Here is a 25634-nt window from a genome sequence, read left to right on the forward strand (position 1 = left end):
GGGCCGGCCGCTACAGGCAAAGGAATGCAGCGTCTCCTGGCAGCTTCAGAAGGCAAGCCCCCAACCTCGTGTCCTGTTCGCACACAGGGTGACCCCTCTGTGCCAAGAGCCCCTGCGAGTCCCTAATAATGTGAGGGTCACGTCCTGAAAAGGAGGCAGAAAAAAAGCCCTGGAAGCGGGAAGGGAGTGACCCAGCCGCACGGCCACGCTGGCGGCCACTGCATCCCTCGGCGGTAGACCCGGGCGGGGCGCACACCCACCCCTCACCGGCTTCCTCGCAGCCCAGTGGCCAAGGGCAGACACCGGCGAGAGCCGCGGAGAACCGCGGCCTCCCAGAGAAGTGCCGGGCAAGGACTGCGGGCTGCCGCCACCACGCCAGGCCCCCAGCCTGTCCCCAACATGCCAGGCCTCGGCCTCCCAGACTGCGGACCCTAAGCTCCAGGTTCGCAGGGCTGCGCGCCGGAACCCCTAGGACTCGCTGGCAGAGCCTCTTTAGAACCACATTAGACCAAGCTGTATCTTTTATGTACAGAGTTGTTCGTTGTTTTTCAGCCGCCAGGGCTCCCAGTTTGAGATCACGTCACCGGAGCCTGCCCAGATGAACCAAGCTTGCAACACCGGGGGAATCTAAGCGCTAGGACTGAGGAGCGGGACTGAAGAAGCGCACACCGCAAGGCAAGATCCAGGATCCAATCAGATAGAGCCCTGGTGTCATCTAATTGCAAGATCCAATCAGATCACACCTTATTACCATAAGCTTATAAAACCCCACCCAGCCCCCAGCTTGGGGCTACAGGTTTGAGCTTTCTTCCTGTCTCGTCGCAGTGCAGTCCACTCTCTCCAGCAAAAACCCTGCACTTCGGTGTTTGGCTTTCCCTGGTGCACTGGCAGACGGGTCTGGTTTGGTCTGGTGACACTCTAGGCCATGCTTACACATTCACCAGGCCTACCAGGACACATTCACCAGGCCCTCCAAACCATGCTTACAGTAACCACCAGGCTGCACACAGGGCCCTCCACACCACACACCACACCACACTTGGCCGCACCCCCGGAGCCGCACCTTCAGGTTCTCCAGAATCGGCAGGAACCTCAGTGCCAGCCAGGCCACACAACCCAGCACTCCAAGCCACGCTCACTAGACCCACCCGGACCACCAGGCCACACCTCCGAGTGCTCCAGATAGCGCTTGCCAGGCCCTTCCAGACCACACTGGCCAGGCTGCACCTCGGAGCCCTCTAGGCCATGCTCTCAAGGGTACCACCATGCCAGGCTGCACCGGGCCCTCACGCGCAGCTCAGTCAGACCACCAAGTCGCACTCTGCGGGCCCACGAGGCTGCACTTCCAAGCCCAAGCAAGCCCACAGTGATTAGGCCTCCTTGAAGCCACAAAGCCTGGTGATCCTGACTTCACAAGCAGCCCCCCTGCCTGCCGCAGGGCTACAGCAAAATTATATTATTGCCATGGCAATTAGAACCTACAAGGCGGAGAACCCTTCCTGTCCTACTTCCTGATTTGCTCAAGCAAGTCTTTCCTCTCTCCCCTGCACACCCACTTAGCGTTTCCTTCAACATACACTATTCATGCTATTTTGCCAAATTAAAAAAAAAAAAAACAAAAAACTCATCCAATGTTTTTTTACCTCCAGCTTCTCTGTTTATATAGACACTCTTTTAAAAAGATATTTATTTTCTTGCTATCACCAACACACTCCTTGGCTACCCCTCTTGTCCCCTGAACTGGCTGTTCCCACAGAGAGACACACAGCTCACTCCCTCAACTTGAAGTCTTTACTTACATGTCACGTTCTCAGTGACACTTACCCTATTTAATATCCTTGCACACACACCCCTGAGCCCTCAGTACTCCTGATTACCCTTCCTTTCTTTTTTTATAGCAGTCATCATAGTTTAACATACTACTTAGCCATTGCTTTTTTCATCTGTCTCCCACCCTACTAAAATGTAAGCTCTATGAAAAAAAGAGATTCTTGTCTTTTGTAGTGACCGATTCAATTCCAGTACCTAAACCAGGGCCTACATGTCACTGACAGTCAAATATTTATTATAAATAAACATTAACTGTTGGCTGTTTTAATATAATGCATACATACAATTTTAGATGATTTAACCAAGTAAATAAGAAGAAAATACACTATAAATTACTGAACCATACCCATACAGATTGTTCCAGCATATGTGCCACAATAAACAATGCTACCAAAAACCTTTTGTAGAAATATCTACATATAGTACTACTACTTCTATCCGTTTGAGTCACAAAAGATTATGTGAATATACATTTTAAAACCTAACAGGTATTGCCACACTATCAGGAGAGACCATAAATCAGATAAAAACATGAGTTGTATCCAAAACTCAACCAGGTAGCATCTTAAATATCCAACAGAATTCTAGGTTTTAAGAAAATAAAAGACTTAAGAGGAAAAGGCATTTTCACATCTTATGAGACAAAGAGATGAAAGATACAATCCAATGATCAATCCAAATGCTTGCTCTAGATTTCTGTGAATGCATACAAGAATTAGACACTACCAAATCACTGGAAGTTAGGGGCCAGGCTCTTTAGAGTAAATGAATCACCTGGGACGGCGACTACAGTAGGACTCACTGTGTCCTACCAGGTCACCAGCAAGAAGCCAAACAGAATTCCAGGCTCTAGTGGTAACCTCAATTAACACTGTTCCCTAGTGAGTACATTACCTTAAGTTAAATGGGCTGGTAACAGGCTTCCTGAAATGGATATAGAGCTTTAATCCTCAGAAGGTTAATTAAAATCATAATATTAATATTTGATGTGATAGAAAAAATGTGAACGTACTTGGTATTTTTACTGCGATATTTAATATAACTCCAATCCAAAGTTTATAACTCAGCAGTTAATTCAGACTTATGCCACAGTATTAGAATACTTAAGAGAATTTTAGGTTTATCATAACTAGTAAATATATAAGAATTATTAAATATATAATACTCATAAATTTATAATTATTGTTACACTGAATTTTTAACTGTTAAGTCAGACATCTGAGGTACTTAAAAAGGAAATCAAATACAGTTGACCCTTGAACTGCGCAGGTCTGAACTTCCCAGGTCCACTTATACACTGATTTTCTTTCCCCTCTGGAACCCCAGAACAGCAAGACCAGTCCCTTCTCTTCCTCCTCCTACTCAGCCTACATGAAGACAATGAGGATGAAGATCTTTATATGATGATCTACTTCCACTTACTGAATAATAAACATATTTTCTCTTCCTTATGATTTGTTTTTTCCTGAGACACAGTCCCTCTCTCTTACCTAGTCCTGGGCTCAAGCAATCCTCCTGCCTCAGCCTCCCAAGTAGCTGGGACTACAGGCATGCACCACCATGCCTGGCTAATTCTTTTACTTTTTGCAGAGATGGGGTTCCACTATGTTGTCCAAGCTGGTCTCAAACTTCTGGGCTCCACTGATCCTCCCACCTCAGCCTCCCAAAGTGCTGTGATTAGAGGTGTGAGCCACCACACCCGGCCTGATTTTCTTAAGTTTCTTTCCTTTACCTTACTTTATTGTAGGAATACAGTATTTAATACATATAACATGCAAAATATGTGTTAATCGACTTTATGTTACTGGTAAAGCTTCCCATCAACAGCAGGCTATTAGCAGCTCTGGTTAGAGGGAGTGAGGTTAAATGTGGATTTTCAACTGTGCAGGGGGTTGGTGCCCCTAACTCTAGTGCTGTTCAAGGGTCAAATGTATATAAAACGTATAAACCACTTTAAAATGTGAAGATAATTAGGTTGCAAATGGGACCAAATATTGTTCACAGGCCCTATAAAAATGATGGCTAACATTTGCTAAGATTCACATATGTAATATCATTTGCCTAAGGAAACACTAATGTATGATTTTTAAAATTTCTTCTGAGCTCCTTGGATGTGTGGATAATGTATGATTCCTCAATTTAAAATAATGTAATATTGTTTAAACCAGCAGTTAGGTCTTTGTTTCTCACTATAAAAAATTTTATGGCAGCAGTCCCTAACCTTTTTGGCACCAGTGACTGGTTTCATGAAAGACAATTTTTCCACGGACTTGGGTTGGGGGCGGGATGGTTTCAGGATGATTCAAGCATATTACATTTATTGTACCCTTTATTTCTATTATTATTACATTGCAATACATAATGAAATAATTATACAATACACCATAGTATAGAATCAATATCAGCCTGAGCAACTAGATGGTCCCAGGTGGGGGTGATGGGAGACACTGACAGATCATCAGGCATTAGATTCTCATAAGAGGCCACAACCTAGGTCCCTTGCATGCGCAGTTCACAATAGGGTTCGCGCTCCTATGAGCATCTAATGCTGCCACTTATCTAATAGGATGCAGAGCGCAGGCAGTAGTGCAAGCAGTGGGGAGCGGCTGTACGTACAGATGAAGCTTCAGTCTCTCACCCGCCACTCACCTCCTGCTGTGCAGCCCAGTTCCTAACAGGCTACAAACCGGAATCAGTCTGTGGCCCGGGGGTTGAGGACCCCCACCTTAGAGCACTTTAAAACTCACACCAGGCCAGGCGAGGTGGCTCACGCCTGTAATCCCAGCACTTTGGGGCACCAAGGCGGGCGGATCACTTGAGGTCAGGAATTCAAGACCAGCCTGGTCAAATGGTGAAACCCCATCTCTACTAAAAATACAAAAAAAAAAAAAAAAGATTAGCCGGACATGGTGGTGCCTGTGATCTAAGCTACTCAGGAGGCTGAGGCAGGAGAATCACTTAAACCCAGGGGGCGGAGGTTGCAGTGAGCCAAGATCGCGCCACTGCACTCCGGCCTGGGCAACAGAGTGAGATTCTATCTCCAAAAAAAAAAAACTCACACCAACTATTATCTTCCCAAAAGGATTAAGAGACAACCATCTTCCTACAGCAACATATAAATAAATTTGCCCATTTCCAGGCTCCCTGCCAGCACTCTATGATTCAACCACTTAAATTTCTGCCAACTTCTCAAAGAAAAATGAGATCTCATAATTGCTCTGATTTACATTTATACCTGGTGATGCGGCTTAGCTGTCTCGCCACCCAAATCTCATGATGAATTGTGATCTCGAGTGTTGGAGGTGGGGCCTGGTGGGAGGTAATTGGATCACAGAGCTGGTTTCTAATGGTTTAGCACCATCCCCAAGTGCTGTCTCGTGATAGCGTTCTCACGAGATCTGCTTGTTTAAAAGGGTGTAGCACCTCCCCACTCCTCTCCTGTCACTATGCGAAGAAGCTGCCTGCTTCCCCTTCACCTGCTGCCATGATTTTAAGTTTCCTGAGGCCTCCCCAGCCATGCTTCCTATACAGCCTTCGGAACTGTGAATCCAACCTCTCTCTTTCATAAATTACCAAGTATCAGGTAGTTCTTTATAGCAATGTGAGAAAGGCCTAATACACCTGGCTTACTAGTGAAGTTGTATCGACCGTCTGGATTTCTTCTTTTGCGAATTACCTGTTCTTTGACTTTGCCATTTTTCTCCTGGGTTGTTTTTCTTACCAATTTTTAAGAAAAGTTCTCATCCTATTAGTACATTGACAAACATGCTGGGAATGTTTTTCCCAGTCTAGCATATGTCTTTTGTCTTTAGAACACCTGTTAGTCATTAAAAGATATGTAATAAGAAATGTTCCTCTTCTCCAGTATGGCTTCCAGGTTTCCTTAAGGAAGGCTCTTCTAGATTATATCTACAAGTTACTAATTTTTTTCCCAATGTTCTATTGTCTTTTTACTTTCAAATCTTAACTAAGCTGCAATTTCCGTATGTGATCTAAAGGAGGGATTGAACTTCGTTTCCTAAGAGACAATAGCTACTTACACCCAATTTTTTGGTTGTAAGTTATCTTAAGTTATCATATATATTTAGATCTATTTCTATACTAGCTCTTCTGTTCCTCTGATCTGCTGGGAGCTCCAGTGCTTGTGGTCGTTTTGAAGATTCACATTTTTTCCTTTCTAGCAAGATCAAAAGAAGTTTGTTCTCAGATGTCCTCTCAGAGCCACACATTCACATCTCCCATCCTGGTCTCCATTTCAGCTCCAATCTGTCTGATGTGACCAAATGACTCACATAAAAACACAGCCCTGAGTGAATACACAGGCTCTGGAGCTGGCTGTCCACATTCAAATCCATAACCACACCACCTCCAGCAAGGTGCTCATTGTGGAGGCTACAGTAACTCCATTCTGGGGGCCAAACAGCCCTGCTGACTTCTGATTAACCCCAGTTTCAGGAAGGCCTCAAGATTTCCGGTTTATCTACTGTTCCTTGTGTAAGAGCAGGTACTTATCATGAATCCTCCCCTTAGGTCAAAAAACCTACTTCAATTGTCCTACACATCCCTTCTGAACCACCCCTTCCCTATGATGTATGAGCCCTGGGTCCCGGGTGGGTAATGGCGGAGGGATCCATCTCATCTCGTGACTTCTGGAGATGTGGCTTCTATTCATAAGTCCCTATTAAATGTTCCTTTCTGAGAAACTGGGTGTCAGCCTCTTTCTTCAGCCTCTCAACTTCCTGGGACTCCGGGGGCAGATGTGCATAGACCCGCCCACTGTGGAACACAGATCCATTTTGCACTTCAGTTTCTTCATTTATAACATGAGGGAAATGAAATCACCTACTTTAAAGGGTTGTTGAATGAATTAAATGAGATATTTTACTTTAAAACATTAGGACTAGCACATGAATGCGCAACAAATTTAGGTATTTTTATTGTATATGCAAATTAGATTTGATTCAGGATTATCCCTACGCTACTGTCAATGTCACTCTCATTCACTCATACAAACTGCTCTCTCCAATTGAAGAAAGGGAGCCGTTATTGACAGTCCTGAAAGTATATATGATGACTCCCTCTGGAAGTTTCAAGCTCTGGGAAAGGGATCGGTCACATGTATTTCGGGGAAAAAATGAGATTGGAAACTGCTGGTTTATAATAGTATCATCATCAACTTAACCTGTAAGTTACTTTTTAGTCATCTAGTTATCTTTGGTATCTCCCCCGTAAGCATCCTTTCCTATTCCACGTGGCCAGCTTCCTAAAAACACCTTCTATCACATCACCTCCCCGTTACCATCACAAAAGATCTGTAATGGATCCACTCCCGACCAGAAAATAACCACTCTCCTCCTCCTCCCTGGCTTTCAAGGCCCACAGAACTTGGTCAAACTCAAACTCTGTCCAGTGAGGCCAAGCTCACAAATTATCCTTCAAGTAAGTTGTCTCCATCTGGCATCAGTCTACGTGGTCCTGTCCTGTCCTATCCTATCCTATCCTACCATAAACTCAAGACACACTTTCATTAGCCAAAAATATTGAAGTATTATAATAAAATCAAGAAAAAAGCTACTTTTCCTTCTTTCTGAACACCTACGTCACACTGGCCAACAGGCTTACTTGTGGCCTTTCTCTGTGAGTTCTCAAAAGAGCACGATGAGGAAATTGGCCATCTCATCTGTAAGTTTCCCAAGTATATCACCAAAGGGCAACATTTGTCAGACCCAAGAATTCACGACAATCCAGTGCTTTCTCAGATCTCAATCCCAGGCCTCAAATCCCTTCCACCAGGTTTTTCAGTCTGGATGGTCTCTTTGTAGACAGAGAGGGAAATCAAACAGGAGCTGGGCCTCAACCAGCAGACCTTGCACTCCCTTATCTTCTTACTGTAAACACTGCTTTCTACAAAGCTCTTTTAACTGTGTTTAGGAATTTCTACGCAAAACGACAAGTGGGAGTTTGTTTCGAGACAGCTGAACACAGTTGTCAGAGGCCAGTTCTCAGAAGAACCAGAGTTACAGGCGAGCAACCATCACCAGAATGGACTATCAAGTGGAGAGTACTGGAGCCTAGTGGAGAACCCCTGGGATGAAGCCAGGTCAAAAAAAAAAAAAAAGAAACAAGAGAGGGGCAGAGAGCGGCTAGGAGCCCTGAGGAACTTGGTATTCCCTTGAAAGGGGTGGTGGGAATGCCACTGCTGCCCCTCGCCTCTGTGGCCAACTGCTGGTACCCAAACTGTGGGAGAGCTTTTCTGCCCTCGCAAACCCAAACACTGGTGCGGGCAGCAATTTGGGGATGTCCTGAGGGCATTACATCAGACTACCGCTTGTGTCAGGTTACTCACCCTGCAGTGGACCTGGGTGGTGGTGGTGGCAGCGGTAGCGGGCATCATACTAAGGGCAAAGTCCTTGGAGGACTGCCTGGGGAAGCTCAGCACTGATGTCTCTATATCACCAGAGGCCCCACAGACCTTTCTTGGCACCTGCTGAGACTGCAGCAGCCACACAGGGCTGGCTGGACCCAGGGGAGCCACAGGTTGGCACAGGCACATGGGACAGTGGCTATTCTGTGGCTGTTAGGAGCAGCTGTTTCCACCGGCAGTGTGCCCACTGGGCCAGGACTTGTATGAAAGGTGCGGCCCCACCCTCTCTACATGGACCCACAGCATCCCTGTGGCAAAGAGCAGGAGAGCTACAAATCTGTGTGCTTTGGGTTGAGGGAGGAGGCTCACTGCAGAAGACAAGTTGGTAGTAAGCCATGGGTGTCTCTCATGGCACTCACTACACTGCAGCCTGAGACAGATAGCGATATTCTCATGTTCTGAATGTCCCCAGCACCAGGACGGGGTGTGACAGGGAGGCAGATTGTACTCCTATCTGCCCAGGCCATAGAGCTGGGGCAGTCCCCACACCTCCCCACAGACACCTTGGCAACTTCTACAGAGCTCCCCCTGCTACCCGTGTTAGGGCTGGTGCTTGAACCACTGGAGTATCCAAGAGAACTGGCAGTTCAGTTTAGCTTTATCCCCCACTCAGGGGGTTGAGCAGGGAGCTCAGGCCACTGTGCATTCCACAGACCACGTCACTGCCTGAAGCAACAGAGCTTCCCCCATAAACAAAGGTCACGCATAAACCGATCGGATTCCACTGCAGCTGGCTTTTACCGGTAAATACCACCTGCTGGCCTGCACAACCCAATATAAATTCTGCTGCCACAAGTGCAAAGCAAAGGAGAACAAGATAACTTCCTGAGAACTCTGCCTTCCAGGCCCAGCGGGAGATGGGTGAGGACCCTGCTCACACACCCAGCACATCACTACTATCACTAGCATTTGAGAAAGCTACCACAAAAAGGCCATCTATAACCAAGAAACTCAGAGTCTTTGTCACTGAAAGCAACCAGAACTGAAGTCAAACAACTATATATAACATACATTATATTCACATTCTCAAGGGAAAAAAAATTCTGCCAAAGTAAATTTAAAAATAAAGAAGAGACAGTTTATCCAGATGAGAATGAAGCAGAGTAACAACTCTAGAAGTATTTAAAAAAAAAAAAAAAAAGAGTGCTGCAACATCCCCAAGACTCACACTAACTCTCCAGCAGTGGACCCTAATGAAAATGAAATCCTTGAAATACCAGATAAGGAATTCAAAATATTGATTTTAAAGAAGCACAATAAGGTCCAAGAGAAAGTCAAAAAAACAACACAAACCAGAAAAACAATACAGGATCTAAATTAAAATTTTACTAGAGATAGCTATTTTTTAGAAAACCAGACAGAAATTCCAGAAATAAAAAATTCATTGTAGGAATTACAAAATACAATTGAAAGCTTGAACAGCAGACTAGACCAGCAGAAAAGAGAATCTGATAGCTTAAAGACAGGTTTGAATTAACCCAGACAAAAGGTATAAAACTCACATATCTACAAAAAAAAAAAAACGATCCAACCATATGTTGCTTACAGAAAACCACCTAACTGGTAAAAACAAAGACTCAAGGTAAAGAGGTAGGAAAAGATATTCCATGCAAACAGAAACCAAAAGTGAGCAGGAGAAGACATACTTGGACAAAACAGCCTTTTAAGTCAACAACAGTTAAAAGAGAAAACAAAAAGAAGACCATTAAATAATGATAAAGGGATCAATTCAACAAGATATAACCATCCTAACTACAAATACACCCCACACCAAAGCACTCAGATTCATAAAATAATTACCACTAGACCTAAGAGACAGACAGCAATGTAATAATAATGAGAGACTTCAACACCTCACTAATAGCACTAGAAAGATAATCAAGACAGAAAATCAACAATAAAACACTGAACTTAAATCGGACTCAGGATTAAATGGACCTAAAAGACATTTAAAGAACATGCTACCCAACAACCACAGGACATACATTCCTCTTAGCACATGGAACACTCTCCAGGATAGACCATATGTTAGGCCACAAAACAAGTCTCAATACATTTTAAAAACTGAAATCATATCAACTATCTTCCCAGATCACGGTGGAATAAAACTAGAAATCAATTCCAAGAGGAGAACTCTCAAAACTACACAAATCCATGGACATTAAACAACCTGCTCCTGAATAACCTTTGGGTCAATGACAAAGTTAGGATGAAATGTGAAAATTTTTTGAAATGAATATAAATAGAGACATAATAGACCAAAACCTCTGGGATACAGCAAAGCAGCAGTAAGACGAAGTTTATAGCACTAAATGTCTACATCAAAAAGAAAGATCACAAATTAATGACCTAATATAACCCTCATGGCACTTGAAAAAAAAAAAAGAACAAACCAAGTTGAAGCCTAACAGAAGAAATAACAAAAATCAGAGCAGAACTAAATAAAACTGAGACCCCCCCAAAAAAAATGCAAAGTATCAACAAAACAAAGTTGGTTCTTTGAAAAGATAAACAAAATCAATGGACCACTACTCAACCAAAAAAAGAAGAGATGCAATTCAAACAAGCACAATCAGAAATGAAAAAGTAGACATTAAAACGGATACTACAGAGAGACAAAAGATCATCAGAGGCTACTATAAACATCTCTACACTCAAAAACTAGAAAACCTAGAGGAAACGGATACAATCCTGGAAACATACAACCTCCCAATATTGAATCGGAAGAAACAGAAATCCTGAAAAGACCAGTAACAAGTAGTGAGACTGAATCAGTACTTTAAAAATCTCTCAAGAAAAAGCACAGAAACAGACAGATTGAGAGCCAAATTCTACCAAAGGTACAAAGAACTGGTACCAATCCCACTGAAACTGCTCGCTGCAAAAAAAAATAAAATAAAATAAAGTTGGAGGGAATCCTCCCTAACTTGTTTTATGAAGCCAGTAACACCCTAATACCAAAGCAAGGCAAGGACACAACAAAAAAGGAAAACTACAGGCCAATATTCCTAATGAATACATGCAAAAATCATGGCCTAGAAGAATTAGTATTGTTAACACGACCATAATGACCAAAGCAATCTGCAGATTCAATGTAATTTTTATCAAAGTACCAAAGTCATTTTTCACAGAATTAGAAAAACAATCCTAAAATTCATATGGAACCATATGAGTAGCCAAAGCCTGAATAGCAAAAGCAAATAACAAAGCCAGAGGCATCATGTTACTTGACTTCAAATTATACCTGAAGGCTATAGTAATCAAACAGCATGGTACTGATATAAAAATAGGCAAACAGATCAGTGGAACAGAATAGAGAAACCAGAGTCAAAGCCACATACTTACAACCAACTGATCTTTGACAAAGCGGACAAAAACATAACACTGGGGAAGGGATACCCTATTCGATAAATGGTGCTGGGAAAACTGGACAGCCACATGCAGAAGAATGAAACTACATCCCTATCTCTCACCATACACAAAAGTTGGAGACTTAAATGTAAGATCTGAAACTATGAATATTCTAGAAGAAAACCCAGGAAACACTATCCTGGACATTGGCCTAGACAAAGATTTCGTAACTAAAACCTCAAAAGCAAATGCAACAAAACAAAAATAGACAAGATTTAATTAAACTAAAAAGCTTCTGCACAGCAGAGTAAACAGAAAACCTACAGAACGGGTGAAAATATTTGCAAACTGTTCGTCTGACAAAGGACTGACATCCAGAATCTACAAGGAACTCAAAACAATTTAAAAAGAAAAAAGAACCCCTTTAAAAACAGGGCAAAGGACATGCACAGACATTTCTCTAAAGACATACACAGACATTTCTCTGAAGATATACAAGTGGCCAACAAGCATATGTAAAAATGTTCCACATCCCGAATCATCAGAGAAAGGCAAATTAAAACCACAATGAGACATCATCTTACACCCACCGGAATGGCAATTATTAAAAAGTCAAAAAGCAAAAGATGTTGGGAAGAATGTAGAAAAACGGGAACGCTTACATACTGTTGGTGGGAATGTAAATTAGGATATCCTCTATGGAAAACAGTATAGAGATCTACCAAGGAACTAAAAATAGAACTACCATTCCATCCAGCAATCCCACTATTGACTATACACCTGAAGGAAAAAAATCATCATATCAGAAAGATACCTGCACTCAATGTTTATCACAGCACTATTCACAATCGCAAAGATGTGGAATCAACCCAAGTGTCCATCAATGGATGACTGGATAACAAAAAATGTGGTGTGTGTGTGTGTGATTTCATTCTTTTTTATGGTCAAATTCCACACCTTGGCCATAAAAAGGAATGAAATCACGTGTTTTGCAGCAACATGAATCAAACAACAGTCCATTATCCTAAGTAAAATAACTCAGAAAGAGAACATCAAATACCACATGTTCTCACTTATAAGTAGGAACTAAACAATATGTACACATGGATATGGACAGTGGAATAACAGACACTGGAGACTCAGAAAGGTTGGGGGGTGAGGAATTAGAAATTATCTACTGGGTACAATGTACACTATTCAGGTGACAGGTATTAAAAAACACTATTCAGGTGACAGGTATTAAAAACCCAGATTTGCGACTATGCAATATATCCACGTAACAAACTGTACTTGAACCCCCAAATCTGTAAAAATGTAAAAATGTTTAAAACACAAAACAAAATGACAGAGCTACCACAGTAAGCTTCTCTCCCAAATCCAAAAGCCTAGCTAGCATCCTCTTCTAGTTATCAGACGATCGCTAGTCACATACCATCACTATGTCACGACCATCCATTGTGGTCAAACTTCATTATTCTAACTGCCTCAGTGAAAGGTCACCACAGACATCCATATTGCCAAATCCAAGGGCAATGTGTCCTGCTTTTCTGTCCACCCTGCATCCCCTCCTTCAGGTATCTGCCCGACCCTACTCCATGTAACCTGGTGCTATCAATCCACTTGGATTCATATTCTTCACAGGATAGCGATCCTGATCCAAAAGGCATACATTTGGGGAAATGAAATGAACCCTAGGAAAGAAGGGGCCGCACCTTTTTCTCTGAGACTGCCAATCCCCAGGACTATTTAACCTTTAATGTAAGCCTAACTCCAGTGACCATCTTTGATGGCACACACATTGTCTGGGAACCACAGCCAAAACTGGAAGGCACAAAGGAGTGGGAGTGCGGGGAGCACTAAAGGAAATGGGGGCTGGGGGAGAATGTAAAAACAGGGTTTAAGAAAAACGTGGGTGAGAAGGGAGAGCCATCTAGGAGACATCTTTCAATATCAAATACACATCTACATAATTCTTCATAGCGGTTGTCTGCATAGTATCCACTAGACAGGACTAACCTAGTTTCACAGCTCATACTAGACATTCAAACCGGTATCATTTTTAACTACTAACAAATGTGTATTATGTATTATAAACATTTATAATTTCTAAACATTCATAATTTTTGTATAGCTATATACATATAGCTATAAACAGTCATTTTTGCAAAACTGAGGAATCATATTGCCAATCCAGTAATTTAAGGTAGTTTTACTTACCCACTGAATGATAAGTGTGTGTCTTCAAGTTGTGCATACAAACAGCACTTGACGGCCCGCACTGGACAACATCCACACTTCCGCAGATGTTGATTTTATAAAGTACATTATTTTTGGTATCAACAGCTTCCCATGTATAACTGGAAAGGAAGAAAAACAACTTGTCACTGTCACTGATTTATCAAAAATTAAACTTCTCTCTAGTTTTATTCAAGCCACATTTGCTTAAAACTGCCACAAACTAGAAAATACACTTTCCTTAGCCAAAAACACTAAAAAGTCAAGTATGTTAAGTTGCAAAGAAGCCAGGGCAGAAACTACTAACACCATCTGTCTCTGGTTCAATCCACTCTGAAGCTACCTCAGGACTCAAAGATCATCAAAATAGAAATATCTGGCTGGGCGAGGTGGCTCAGGCCTGTAATCTCAACACTTTGGGAGGCCGAGGAGGGTGGATCACAAGGTCAGGCGTTCGAGACCAGTCTGGCCAACATAATGAAACCCCGTCTCTACTAAAATTACAAAAATTAGCTGGGTGTGGTGGCACATGCCTGTAATCCCAGCTACCTGGGAGGCTGAGGCAGGAGAATTGCTTCAACCTGGGAGGTGGAGGTTGCAGTGAGCCGAGATTGCGCCACTGCACTCCAGCTTGGTCAACAGTGCAAGACTCTGTCTCAAAAAAAAAAAGAAAGAAAGAAAGAAATATTTTACCATTAATTTAAGAATATCAACTCAGATCAGCGTATTGGTCTGTTCTCACACTGCTAATAAAGACATACTCAAGACTGGGTAATTTATAAAAGAAAGAGGTTTAATTGACTCATAGTTAAGCATGGCTAGGAAGGCCTCAAGAAACTTACAATCATGGCAGACGGGGAAGCAAACACATCCTTTTTCAGCAAGGAGAAGTGCAGAGCAAGAGGGGGAAAAATCCCTTATAAAACCAGCAGATCTCGTGAGAACTCACTCATGATCACGAGAACAGCATGAGGGTAACCCCCGTCATGATTCAATTACCTCCCACCAGGTCCCTCCCACGACACATGGGGATTATGGGAACTACAAGCTGAGATTTGGGTGGAGACACGGCCAAACCATTTTAATCAGTAATTGCTCAAGACTCATGCTGAATATAAGATAGTAATAGCCTTTCCAATCACACCAAAATGCTGAAAAGCCAAAGGATTTTTTACCTCTATTTTATTAAAAGGCTAGCTATGGCACGAAAGGCAGCTCCACTTCTGCTTTTCCCTCTTAGAGCTACAGTTCAGATCTGAACTTGCAAGACAGAGCTGTGCAATGAGTCAACTATCACATTCGAAATCACACAAAATTCACTACACCAAGCATTAACACTCATTGTTCAAACCTCTGGAAAAGCAGATAGTGAGTAACTGCTAATGCATCAACCAGTATACTTGGGACAAAATAGGTGGTTTCCCGGTTCTGCAAAAACAATTATTCTCAAATGTCTACTCTGCCCTGGGGAGAATGTTTTGTCCATTTTGTAAAATGGGGATCAACTCCTCAGCAGGAGTAAAAACAGAAAACGAAGAAAGTGTGTTAAAATGTCCTTGCAAAATGTAAAAAATAAAGGCCAGGCCAGGCCACGGTCTCATGCCTGTAATCCCAGTACTTTAGGAGGCGAAGGCCAGAGGATCACTTGAAGCCAGGAGTTTCAGGCCAGCCTGGGCAACATAGCAAGATCCCATATCTACAAAAATATTTTTTATTATTTTAAATGCAAAAGCTGTTATTTAACTCAACAGTATTGCTAAAAGGAGGGGCAATAAGTTAAATCAGAATTGCTTAGGCTAGGCCCATCCAGGAGTTGTGGAGGCCCTGGGGTAAGACCACCATATTTATCTACCTAGCAGTGTTATGCAGCCTATGCAATACCCCGTTGACGACAGAAGCACTCCCTCACAGAAGGAGCCGTCCACTTCCCAGAGCTCCCTTCCACAGTGCACCAAGGCAATGACTCAGCACAAAACCAACCATCAGGTCCACAACATGTCCCCTTCCCCCACCCTGAACTAGTTTCAGCAATGGAGGAGCCACAGTAGCCCTGTTGGGGTACTGGAAGACAAGGCGCCAAGAACTCCTAGGTCTGGAAACCCATCGAACCCACCTGCCAAGAAACCAAACCACATACACAGGCCTTTAAAAGCAGGGAGATGGAAGGTCTGATGGCCACTAAGTGGCTACAAACCTGAAGAGCAGGCTGGGGTACTTAGGTGCCCAGTCTTAGGGTGACACCCTTGGGGTGTTACTCCTCAACTCAGCTTCTTCATCAGGAACATGTTAAGAGTTATCTCCTAGACTCGGGATGAGTCAAGGACATGAGAAAATAACCCAAGTATTATCAGGCACAGAGAAAAATCATCCATAAAGGCTTGTTTCCTTTGCCCTTCATTAACCTTTATTCATGTGTTTCACAGGTATTTCTTAAGTACTTACCGCGGGAGGCACAGGAGAGTACAGCAATGAACAAAACAAAGAGGCCCTGCCCTCTCGGAGGGTATATTCCAGGTTGCAGGATACGAGATAAACAGGTAAACAAAGACTTGGCTACTGCTCAGGAAAAATGCTAATCTCTTATCAGGAGCCATAACTAGTTTCTCCAGGATACCAGAGACAAACCTCAAGAAGCAGCAGTGGCATCATTAAGCTATTTCACAATCCTAAGTATATGATATTGGTGCATGAGGGTGTCATTTAAAATAAGTTAACTGGTAGGAATCAATGCTAAAGAGATCCACAAGTACCTAAAATGCTATGCTTTTCTTTTTTTTTTTTTTTTTTTTTAAACTGAGTCTGGCTCTGTTACCCAGGCTGGAGTGCAGTGGCCGGATCTCAGCTCACTGCAAGCTCCGCCTCCTAGGTTCACGCCATTCTCCTGCCTCAGCCTCCCGAGTAGCTGGGACTACAGGCGCCCGCCACCTCGCCCGGCTAGTTTTTTGTATTTTTAGTAGAGACGGGGTTTCACCATGTTAGCCAGGATGGTCTTGAGCTCCTGACCTCGTGAACCCGCCTACCTCAGCCTCCCAAAGTGCTGGGATTACAGGAATGAGCCACCGCGCCTGGCCGGCTATGCTTTCCTTAAAAGAAATCCACCATTTTTGCAAAGGGGATATTTAAATAAGGTAAAGAGTGTGTGTGCTTGGGGAGCAGAATCAAGATTTTAAAAAGAATGAAATGAGGGATATTGTCCTAATAATCTGGAAATCAGGGCTGCTAGAGAGAAAAGTGTTGCTCTATTCAATTATATTATTTTCTCTATTTGCATTTCATACTTGTTTTGTCAAGATTCATCAAATATAAGTGGTTATGGGAGTAGGAAAGGAGGAGCCTATTAAAATACTTGAACACTGACTTTTTTCAGGGGGTTAATTTAACTACTCAGCACAAGGCAGCCCTCCTCCAGGCCTGGCAACCTCAATGCCATTCAAAGCCATCAGCAGCACTTGAGGCAAAGGTACCGATATCTCAGAGTTCTTAGTCACAGCTTTAAAATGAAGAATGGTCACAATAGGCTTCTAAACTTCACTCCAAAGACACCTGCAAGCTGTCAGTACTTAAAACATTCTGATGTTTCAACGGACATTATGTCTCCTTTAAAACAAACTAATGGCAGGGCGCGGTGGCTCATGCCTGTAATTCCAGCACTTTGAGAGGCTGAGGCAGGCAGATCACGAGGTCAGGAGTTCAAGATCAGCCTGATCAATATGGTAAAACTCCGTCTCTACTAAAAATACAAAAATTAGCCGGGTGTGGTGGTGCGCACCTGTAGTCCCAGCTACTTGGGAGGCCGAGGCAGGAGAATCGCTTGAACCCGGGAGGTGGAGGTTGCCATGAGCTGAGATTGCACCACTGCACTCCAGCCTGGGCAACAGAGCGAGACTCTGTCTCAAAAAAAAAAAAGAAAAGAAAAAGAAAAAACTAAACTAATACGCCTAGCCCCTAGTATCAACAGCAGCTCAGAAACAGTCATGTGGTTTAAATAATCTATCTGAAAATTTATGAAGACTATTCCAGAAACTATTATGTACTCTGGTATGCACTCTGGTTAAACTATCACTAGACATGCTTCCACTAAAGTAAATATTTTTTAAAGACTATTTCATAATAAACTTAAAATCATATAAATAACTGATAACAAGTTTTAAGAAATCACATGTTTGAAACTAAAGGATACTAAATTTCTTTCCACATTAAAGGCTAAGCCCCCAGAATGGCCTAAGCTAAAATCATTCTTAAATTGGTATTAAAGTTTAAAAGCACCATGATCACATGATAGAACTAGAAAATGGTTTCAGAAGCAATAAAATTATTACAGACTAAATAAAATTTAATGATATATTTGAGGAATAATAAATTTTTTGTCTGAAAGTTTGTCTATTAGAAAATTCTCTACCCGAAGTGCACATGTACAGCCAGAATTAGGAAACTATTCCACAACAGTATGGTTCATTTAACAGCCAAGCAAATGGAACCATTCAGCTGAGATTCCCAGAAAAAGCCTACATTCTAGACTAGGTTATCTGAGCTTACACAAGTAAAGACTTAAGAAAAAAACTGACAGAAAAAAAAAAAAAAGAGATCAACATATTCAATCAGAGAAAACTAAGCTGTAATACTAAGATGTTAAATGTTAGCAACAAACAAGCTTCTGGAAGAAAGTATCTGCAAGCTGTGTGGAAACACAGTCTTCACTCAAACACACACACACACGAAGGAATGTGTTGAATACATTTTCTGAAAGAAAGAACTTCAGGCCATGTGCGGGTGGCTTATGCCTGTAATCCCAGCACTTTGGGAGGACAAGGTGGGAGGATCACTTGAGGTCAGGACTTCAAGACCATTCTGGCCAACATGGTGAAACCCTGACTCTATTAGAAAAAAAAAAATACAAAAATTAGCCAGGCATGGTCGCGCACGCCGATAGTCCCAGCTACTCGGGAGGCTGAGGCACGAGAATAGCTTGAATCCAGGAGGTGGAGGTTGCAGTGAGCCAAGATCGCACCACTGCACTCCAGACTGGGTAACAGAGTGAGACTCCCTCCGTCAAAAAAAAACAAAGAACCTCTGCAGCAGGATAGGTAAAAAAGCCCAGTGAGCATTTTCTTGAAACTCTGTCAAGTCTTCTAAAAGTCATTGACGCTATGCTGTATTCCATCTCGACTGAAGGAAACCAGCAGGACACAGGAGGAGGAGCGGGGAGAACTGCAAAGGCCCACAGAAGCAGCTTGTCCACTGGAAACAACCCAGGATCCCTGCCCATTGTCCCAGCCTTGCAAAATCCAGTGACCATCCTCAAGGGAGGCAGCCTGATTTCAGTTAGAATCACTCTTTTGGATGCAAAACCATCTGTCCAAGAACCTTGGTTCTTCAAAACCATCACTCTGGGACAGAAAATGTTCTAGAGAATCGGCAAAAGTAAGCAAAATCTTTGCTATTCTATGTCATTTTTCAGAGCGTAAAACAGCCAATGGTCCCTCTCTCATTCTCAAAAAATCCAAATGCATTCCAAAGCCAGCCCGACAGCTGGAGATACACACATGTGCTGCAGCAGCTCCTCCAGACAGTGCTCCCCGGCCGAATCCACAGCTCTGGCACTAGCTGCAATGGCACTTTATACAGCTTAGTGGAGGCATCTTCTGAGGTGCCTGTTATCCCCAACGACACCGTCACTCTGGGACAGTAATGTCCTCCCTCCTGGAGCAATGACTGGCAGATGCAGGATCAGCATCTACTGATGGCTTGAGAAGGAAACTGGCCAGTTTGGCTAAGAACCCACGACAGCACAGCTCTCACCCACACGGCTAACATGTGAGCCAAATCTCCCCACAGAACTGGACACCATTATCCAACCCTCCCAAGTTCCTCAGCTTTGAGGCCAAAGATCCCAAGGCTCAGAAGGAGGATGGGGATACACTGTCAGAAATGTGTCATGAGGCAATTCTGTCACTGCACAAACATCACTGAGTGTATCTGCACACACATAGATGGTGTCACCTCCTACAAACCTAGGCTATATGGTATGTCCTATTGTTCCCAGGCTACAAACCCGCACAGCATGATGCTGCATTGAATACCGCAGGCAACTGCAATACATGATACATACTTAAACATAGAAGAGGTGCAGCAAAAATATGGTATGAAAGATTAAAATGGCACACTTGCCTAGGGCACTTAGGATGAACGGAGCCTGCAGGACTGGAAGTGGTTCTGGGTGAGTCAGTGAGTGAGTGGATGTAAAGGCCTAGGACCTGACTGGACGCTTTTATAAGACTGCTAGCGCAGTGGGTTCGTGTATAGCAGTATTACCACAAACATGTGACTAATGCATTGTGCTATGGCGTTACAACGGCTACAGCATCACTAGGTGATAGGAATTGTTCAGCTTCATCATAATCTTCTAGGACCAAGGTCATTTATGCAGACAGTAGTTTAGGCAGTCCATCATTGGCCAAAACGCTTCTCTTCTCATTTTTAATGTCATGGATACTACTTGAATAATAAAGGCAGAATTCTAAGAGTGGTTGAACCCATCTGAGGACAGCCTCTATGAAAAAGCTGTGAACTGTCCAAAGATTCAGACCCCATCACATCACGCTATCAACAGATCATATGCTTTCTTGCTCAACTTCTTCCCCAAGCTTAAACTTCTGCTACTCTATACTCCCAGTCCACTTCTGCTTTCTCTTCTGCACAGTGTGAATTGCCAAACACCAGAGCATTGCCTTCCACAACCTCTCTTCCCATACCCAACTGGTTTCCATGGAAATAATACCAATTCCTTCAGTCGGCTCCTTCCCACTGGCTGCACTGTCCTTGCTATTTCTATACAAGAAGCTTGTGAACTCCACAAACAGGGACCACATCTATATTGTCTTCCTCAACTCAGATGCACACTCTCCTTTAATCAGACTACTCAGCTCAGCAGAGTCCAACAGTGAGTGTTATCCACAACTCAGAAACATTCTATAATCAACCCATCAGGCCCAGCAGGAAACAGGGAGCAGCAGAAGTCACACACAAGGCAAATGACTTTAGAAGATGTCTGCTTTTAAAGCAAAGTCTGTGGTTTGAAACATACCCTATTTTTTTAATTTAACAAGGACAATTAATTTCACCATATAAACCAAGTACACCGTCGGAATCCTTCCCATAAAGAAGGCTCAGATACAGTTTTGCTCCTGACTGGAATCTCACTGCTTCTGCTGAAACCATCCTGGAGAACTGCAGTCAGTTCACGCCTGTTCAGAAGCACAGAGGTCCCATTTTAACCTCATTTGCTTGGAATTTCATAATATCCTGAAAGGTGCTGGCAGATTACCAATTAGAAGGAAGCACACAAGTAACAGACTGTCAGCCAACCCAGAGACAGGAAGGTGTTTCTACTTTCCTGCTACTGTTCCAGCAAGGGCCGCATTCAAAACCCACCCTGGTCAAGACGAAACCAATCGAAGGGCAGCAATGAAGAAGTGAATCTAACTCCAGGCCGACACAGTTGCCTGGAGTTCAAAAAGCTTAAAACAGAGAGACGGAGAGCCAGCTTTACTGAGTGAGTTCTAAACGTCTGTCCAAAAATGAAAAATAAAAAATTCAAAATACTATGTCATAGGGATACAGATATAGAATATCTTTAAACTGACATTGGTATCTTAACATGACAGCTCTCAGAGTTTTCATATATGCCATCACCGAATGCTTACAAAACCACAATAGCTTGCGAGATGTAATTTGGAGTTCTTTCCTTTTAAAAATAGCTAGCGTCTAAAGTATGTAAAATTCTATGATCAAAATATATGGTATCCTCAATTTCTTAAAAGAAAACAAATCTTAGAAAACTGGGTTGTTTCTTTTCAACACAAAACATCTCCATGAAGTATCACTCTGTCCCTTCCTCATTTATTGCCATAAAGCCAAACTCTTTTAAAATATATCTTAGTTTCCTCAGTTCCTGTCAATCTTGGGGTTATGCTAATTGTCATGTAACTATTAAACATTTTATTACTGGCCTGCAATTAATAATCAACACGTAAAGCAAGATAAAGGCAGGATGGGATCAGTAATAATATAAGTAGGCATGTGTGAATCTGTAATTTGGTTTCCTTAGAAGACAGAAACCCAGTTGGTGACACATAAGTGAAATTCACATAACAAGATACGTGGTCACCAGCTAGAGAAGTGTTTCTCTGAGGCTACAGCAAGGAACAAATCTAACACCTTGGAGACAAAGAGAATGTGAAGTCTTTCCAACCTGAACATCCAAAAAACATTTTCCTACTTTTGACATGCATGCAAGTCCTCTCACAGAATATTCAAGAAATCACCTGGCTCACTACTGCCCCTTATCAGTATCAGACAGTGTTTCAGATCATACATATCCAGCACCGTCACCTTCAGAAATCCAGACCAGTCTCCTAAACTAAGGAGGAAGGGAAAAAACAGCAGGGAAGAAGAGCAAGGAGGCCAGGTTCCCACACCGGACCTTGGCAGCAGAATGTCAAGAACGTGAGGTAAACACTGTCGTCAACAACTTTCTATTGCCTACACTAAAACAGAAACAATCTGATTTGCACGAAGACTCGTACCCCGAAATAAAGGCTGGGGAAGCACATGAGTTTGACACAGCATGGCCAGGGCTTATATAGGAAGTACTTCACTTCCTATTCTATCAAACCCACAAAGCTGTGGACAAAGATACAGGGCTGACAAATACAAATAAAGAGAAGCAGGGAAGTGCCAGACGTCAGCCTTTGGTTTTCCCTGAGAGGTATGCAGGGTCTGGAAGGAAGCCCGGTGCATAGAGAGGGATCCGGTTAGAAGCTCTAAGTCAAACATGGCATCTAAGTCAACGTCAGAGCCCACAGAACCGGGGCAGGCAATGGGGACTGCGTAACAGAGGTCACCTAGAATAGACAGGGGAGAATTCTCCTGGCTACCCTAAGAAAGGTGCCATGCAGAGACTGGGCCAGATTCCTGCCCCAGCGCTGACCAACAGGCTGCGTGAGCCACAGTCTCTCCCAGCTCAACTTCCTCGACAAAACTCAGCTAGCCCTCAAGGACGCTGTGAGGGAAAAACCACCACCAGAAACAGAGAGTTTTTGAGACAGACTATGATCTAAAGCTTTCATTTGAATCCAGAGAGAGATCTGGACGGCTTAAAAACTAAGTTTACAAAAAAAGGTGAGTTGGCTGGGGGCGGTGCCCTCTGAAAGGACTGTCACATGACACTGGCAAAGAACCGGAGGGAGAGCCAGGCAGGCCCCTGTCCGGAGGAATCTCCGCGGAGCTGATGAAGACAGAGACACACGCACTCAGACAAACACTCACACATACACTCAGACACACACGCTTGCACTCACACACTCATGTACTCACACACGCACTCACACACACATACACTCAACTGCCTCCTGGGACTTCTCAGGACAGGCATGGCACTCTGGGCCTGCCCGCCCTGCACCATCCACAGCAGAGACAGGTGAGTCCAGAGCTTCCAGCAGGACAGCAGCAGGGGAAACAGGACCCGTGCAAACACGCCAGGGCGTGGCATTCCCAGGAGGTGGGCAAGTGCCCTCCACAACAGAAAGCTACCAGAAAAATGGCCGGCCCTGTCTCTGCTAGCCTTGGCTCAGATCAACTCAACGGTAGAGGATGCAGGCCAGTATTTCAACTCTAAGCCCTGCTCCGTGATGATTTTCTTCCAATAAGAGCAATTACCTGGGCGGTCTCATACTTCGCTCCTCATATATAAAGAAGAGTTGTAGATGGGCTAAACCCCCTGCTTCCCCATGTGGATGTCTGAGTTCAACCGCCTTTAAGAACAACCCAGCCCCCACCGCAGAATTCAGACCTTAATATTCAGCCCCCTACTCTCCCTGTCACCAAGGTCCCAAAAAACCCTTCCAGACCCAGGGTCCTTCCTGGAGTGTGCGAACTACAAGGGAAGGTGGGCCTTTCTAGAAAACTCGCCGGCTGTCAGCTCAGCTGGGTGGCCCACGACGCCAGTGAGGCCACTGCCAGGCGGTGGTTCCTCACAAACGCCAATCAGGGGGACACAGGAGAAAGGCCCCTGCTTTGAAGATGCTGGGGCCAAACATCAGACGGCAGAGGCTCCGCAAAGCCTAACACCCAGCAGGGGCTGCTTAACACCCAGCTAGGCTCCCTCTCCACCTTCTTGGAGACACAGAACTGACAGCCTAGTGAGGTCCTAGTGAGAGGTACGTGACTTTGCCTCAGGTCACAAATTCACAAAGTGGCCAAGTCCATGTCAGAAAGAGGCTAGTCCTCCTCCAGAGCTCAGGCTACCTCCATCGCAGCCTAAAGGCAACCTGAAGAGGAAAAGCAGCTACCTTGCTAAACTGCAACCCTTATCTAGGGATCTCGCAGCTCCCTGAGGCAATCCAAGCAATCGAACCTTCCATGTGCCTTTCAATCGACCCATCTACTGAAATCCGCAAGGGCTCTGGTTTTTACCCAGAGGGAGCCCAAAGTCCCACAGCCCCTGTGACCTGGCCACAGCTAGTCCTCCACGCTCTCTGGCCCCTCCCTCCATTCTCCCAGTGACTCAGCCCACTCAGCCACGCTGGACCCTTGGCTGCCTCTCAACCAAGTCAGACATGCTTCCCTCCGGGTCTGACACGTAGGCCCCTAATCCGCGTGCCTGGTTCACTCCCTCACTTCCAGCCTCTTACAGAAAGGCCTGGGGACAGTGGACTCTCCTATAAAATGGCCCCATCCTCGGGGCCCCACCCCTGACTCTGCCACCAGCTCTCCTCTCCCTCTGCAGGTCCAGCAAAGTCAAGGCCATGAGCTCACGCTGCCTGTCACTCTAAAGGGGTGACTCTAAAAAGACAGAAAAAAAAAGAGAGAAGTGCTGGCATAACTGACGCACTTCAAGAGCAGAGACCAGGTGGAGGGAGGGTGCCTCAGGGGAACAATGAGGGTGACTCACTGGAGTCTCAGACTTGCCACTTCTAGGAAACCCACTTCTTTAGCGCTTCTATTCTGGTGGCTTGGCACTCTATTTGCAGGCCACAGTGGGGTGCAGGGAGTGTTGGGGGAGTTTTTTAAGTACTAAACAGCTGTTTTAAAAAGTATAACTGATTCTGGAGTAGAGATAACTGCGCAGATGGCAACGAGGTAATTTTACACACACTCAAAATCCAGTGGTGGGTCCGCTCTGAAGGAGCTCTCTCCTCCTCCCAGCACACAGCAGGCATGAAGAAGGTGGCAGCCCTGACTGCAAGACCCTCCTGACCTTCCCTCTAGGCCACAGCCCACAGGCAACTCAAACTGCAAAACAAAGGCCAGTTTTCGCTGTCACACATTCCTGAAAACAGAGCTTGGGCCAGTGCTTCCACCACCTCCCTCACTTCCCACACCCCTCCCTGTGAAGGATGACACTCCTGGGATCTGCTTCTTCATCCTGGACAACTTACCCTCCAGATGTACTGAACAATGGTTGCAGCCCAGGGGATCGAAAAGCACACAAAAGGAAAAAGAAAACTCCCACCACAGGTCTGCAGCTGGCTGAAGAGCCAGGTTCACAGAGCGCGTGGGATTTTCCCCACCCTGGAGGATTCACAGGGAAGTGCCCCTCTGCCCTGGCTAACATGGAGACAAAAATAGGCTTATGACGCATTGCTTTGGGCACCTCAAAAACCTAAGCCACCATACTTTTTTTTTAAGTTGCACGGCAAGGTAGAATTTATGAAGCACTTCACATCCAAGCCACTGGCCTGGACACTTCCATTCCCACTTACAACAGCACCCATGTGCAGAAGTTAGCTGGGAC

At 44.1% G+C, this 25634-nt stretch overlaps 1 protein-coding gene across 1 annotated transcript in view; it reads right to left on the bottom strand.

Moving 5' to 3' along the window:
- The window catches only part of IGF2R (insulin like growth factor 2 receptor), a 131478-nt gene that overhangs the window by 96594 nt on the left and 9250 nt on the right, over positions 1–25634 (bottom strand). The window contains exon 2 of the mRNA XM_025381933.1: positions 13823–13962. Within this exon, the coding sequence (XP_025237718.1) occupies positions 13823–13962 (140 nt within the window). The remainder of the gene's footprint in view (positions 1–13822; positions 13963–25634) is intronic.

This window comes from Theropithecus gelada, chromosome 4, assembly GCF_003255815.1.
Source record: "Theropithecus gelada isolate Dixy chromosome 4, Tgel_1.0, whole genome shotgun sequence".
NCBI classification, from domain to species: Eukaryota; Metazoa; Chordata; class Mammalia; order Primates; family Cercopithecidae; genus Theropithecus; species Theropithecus gelada.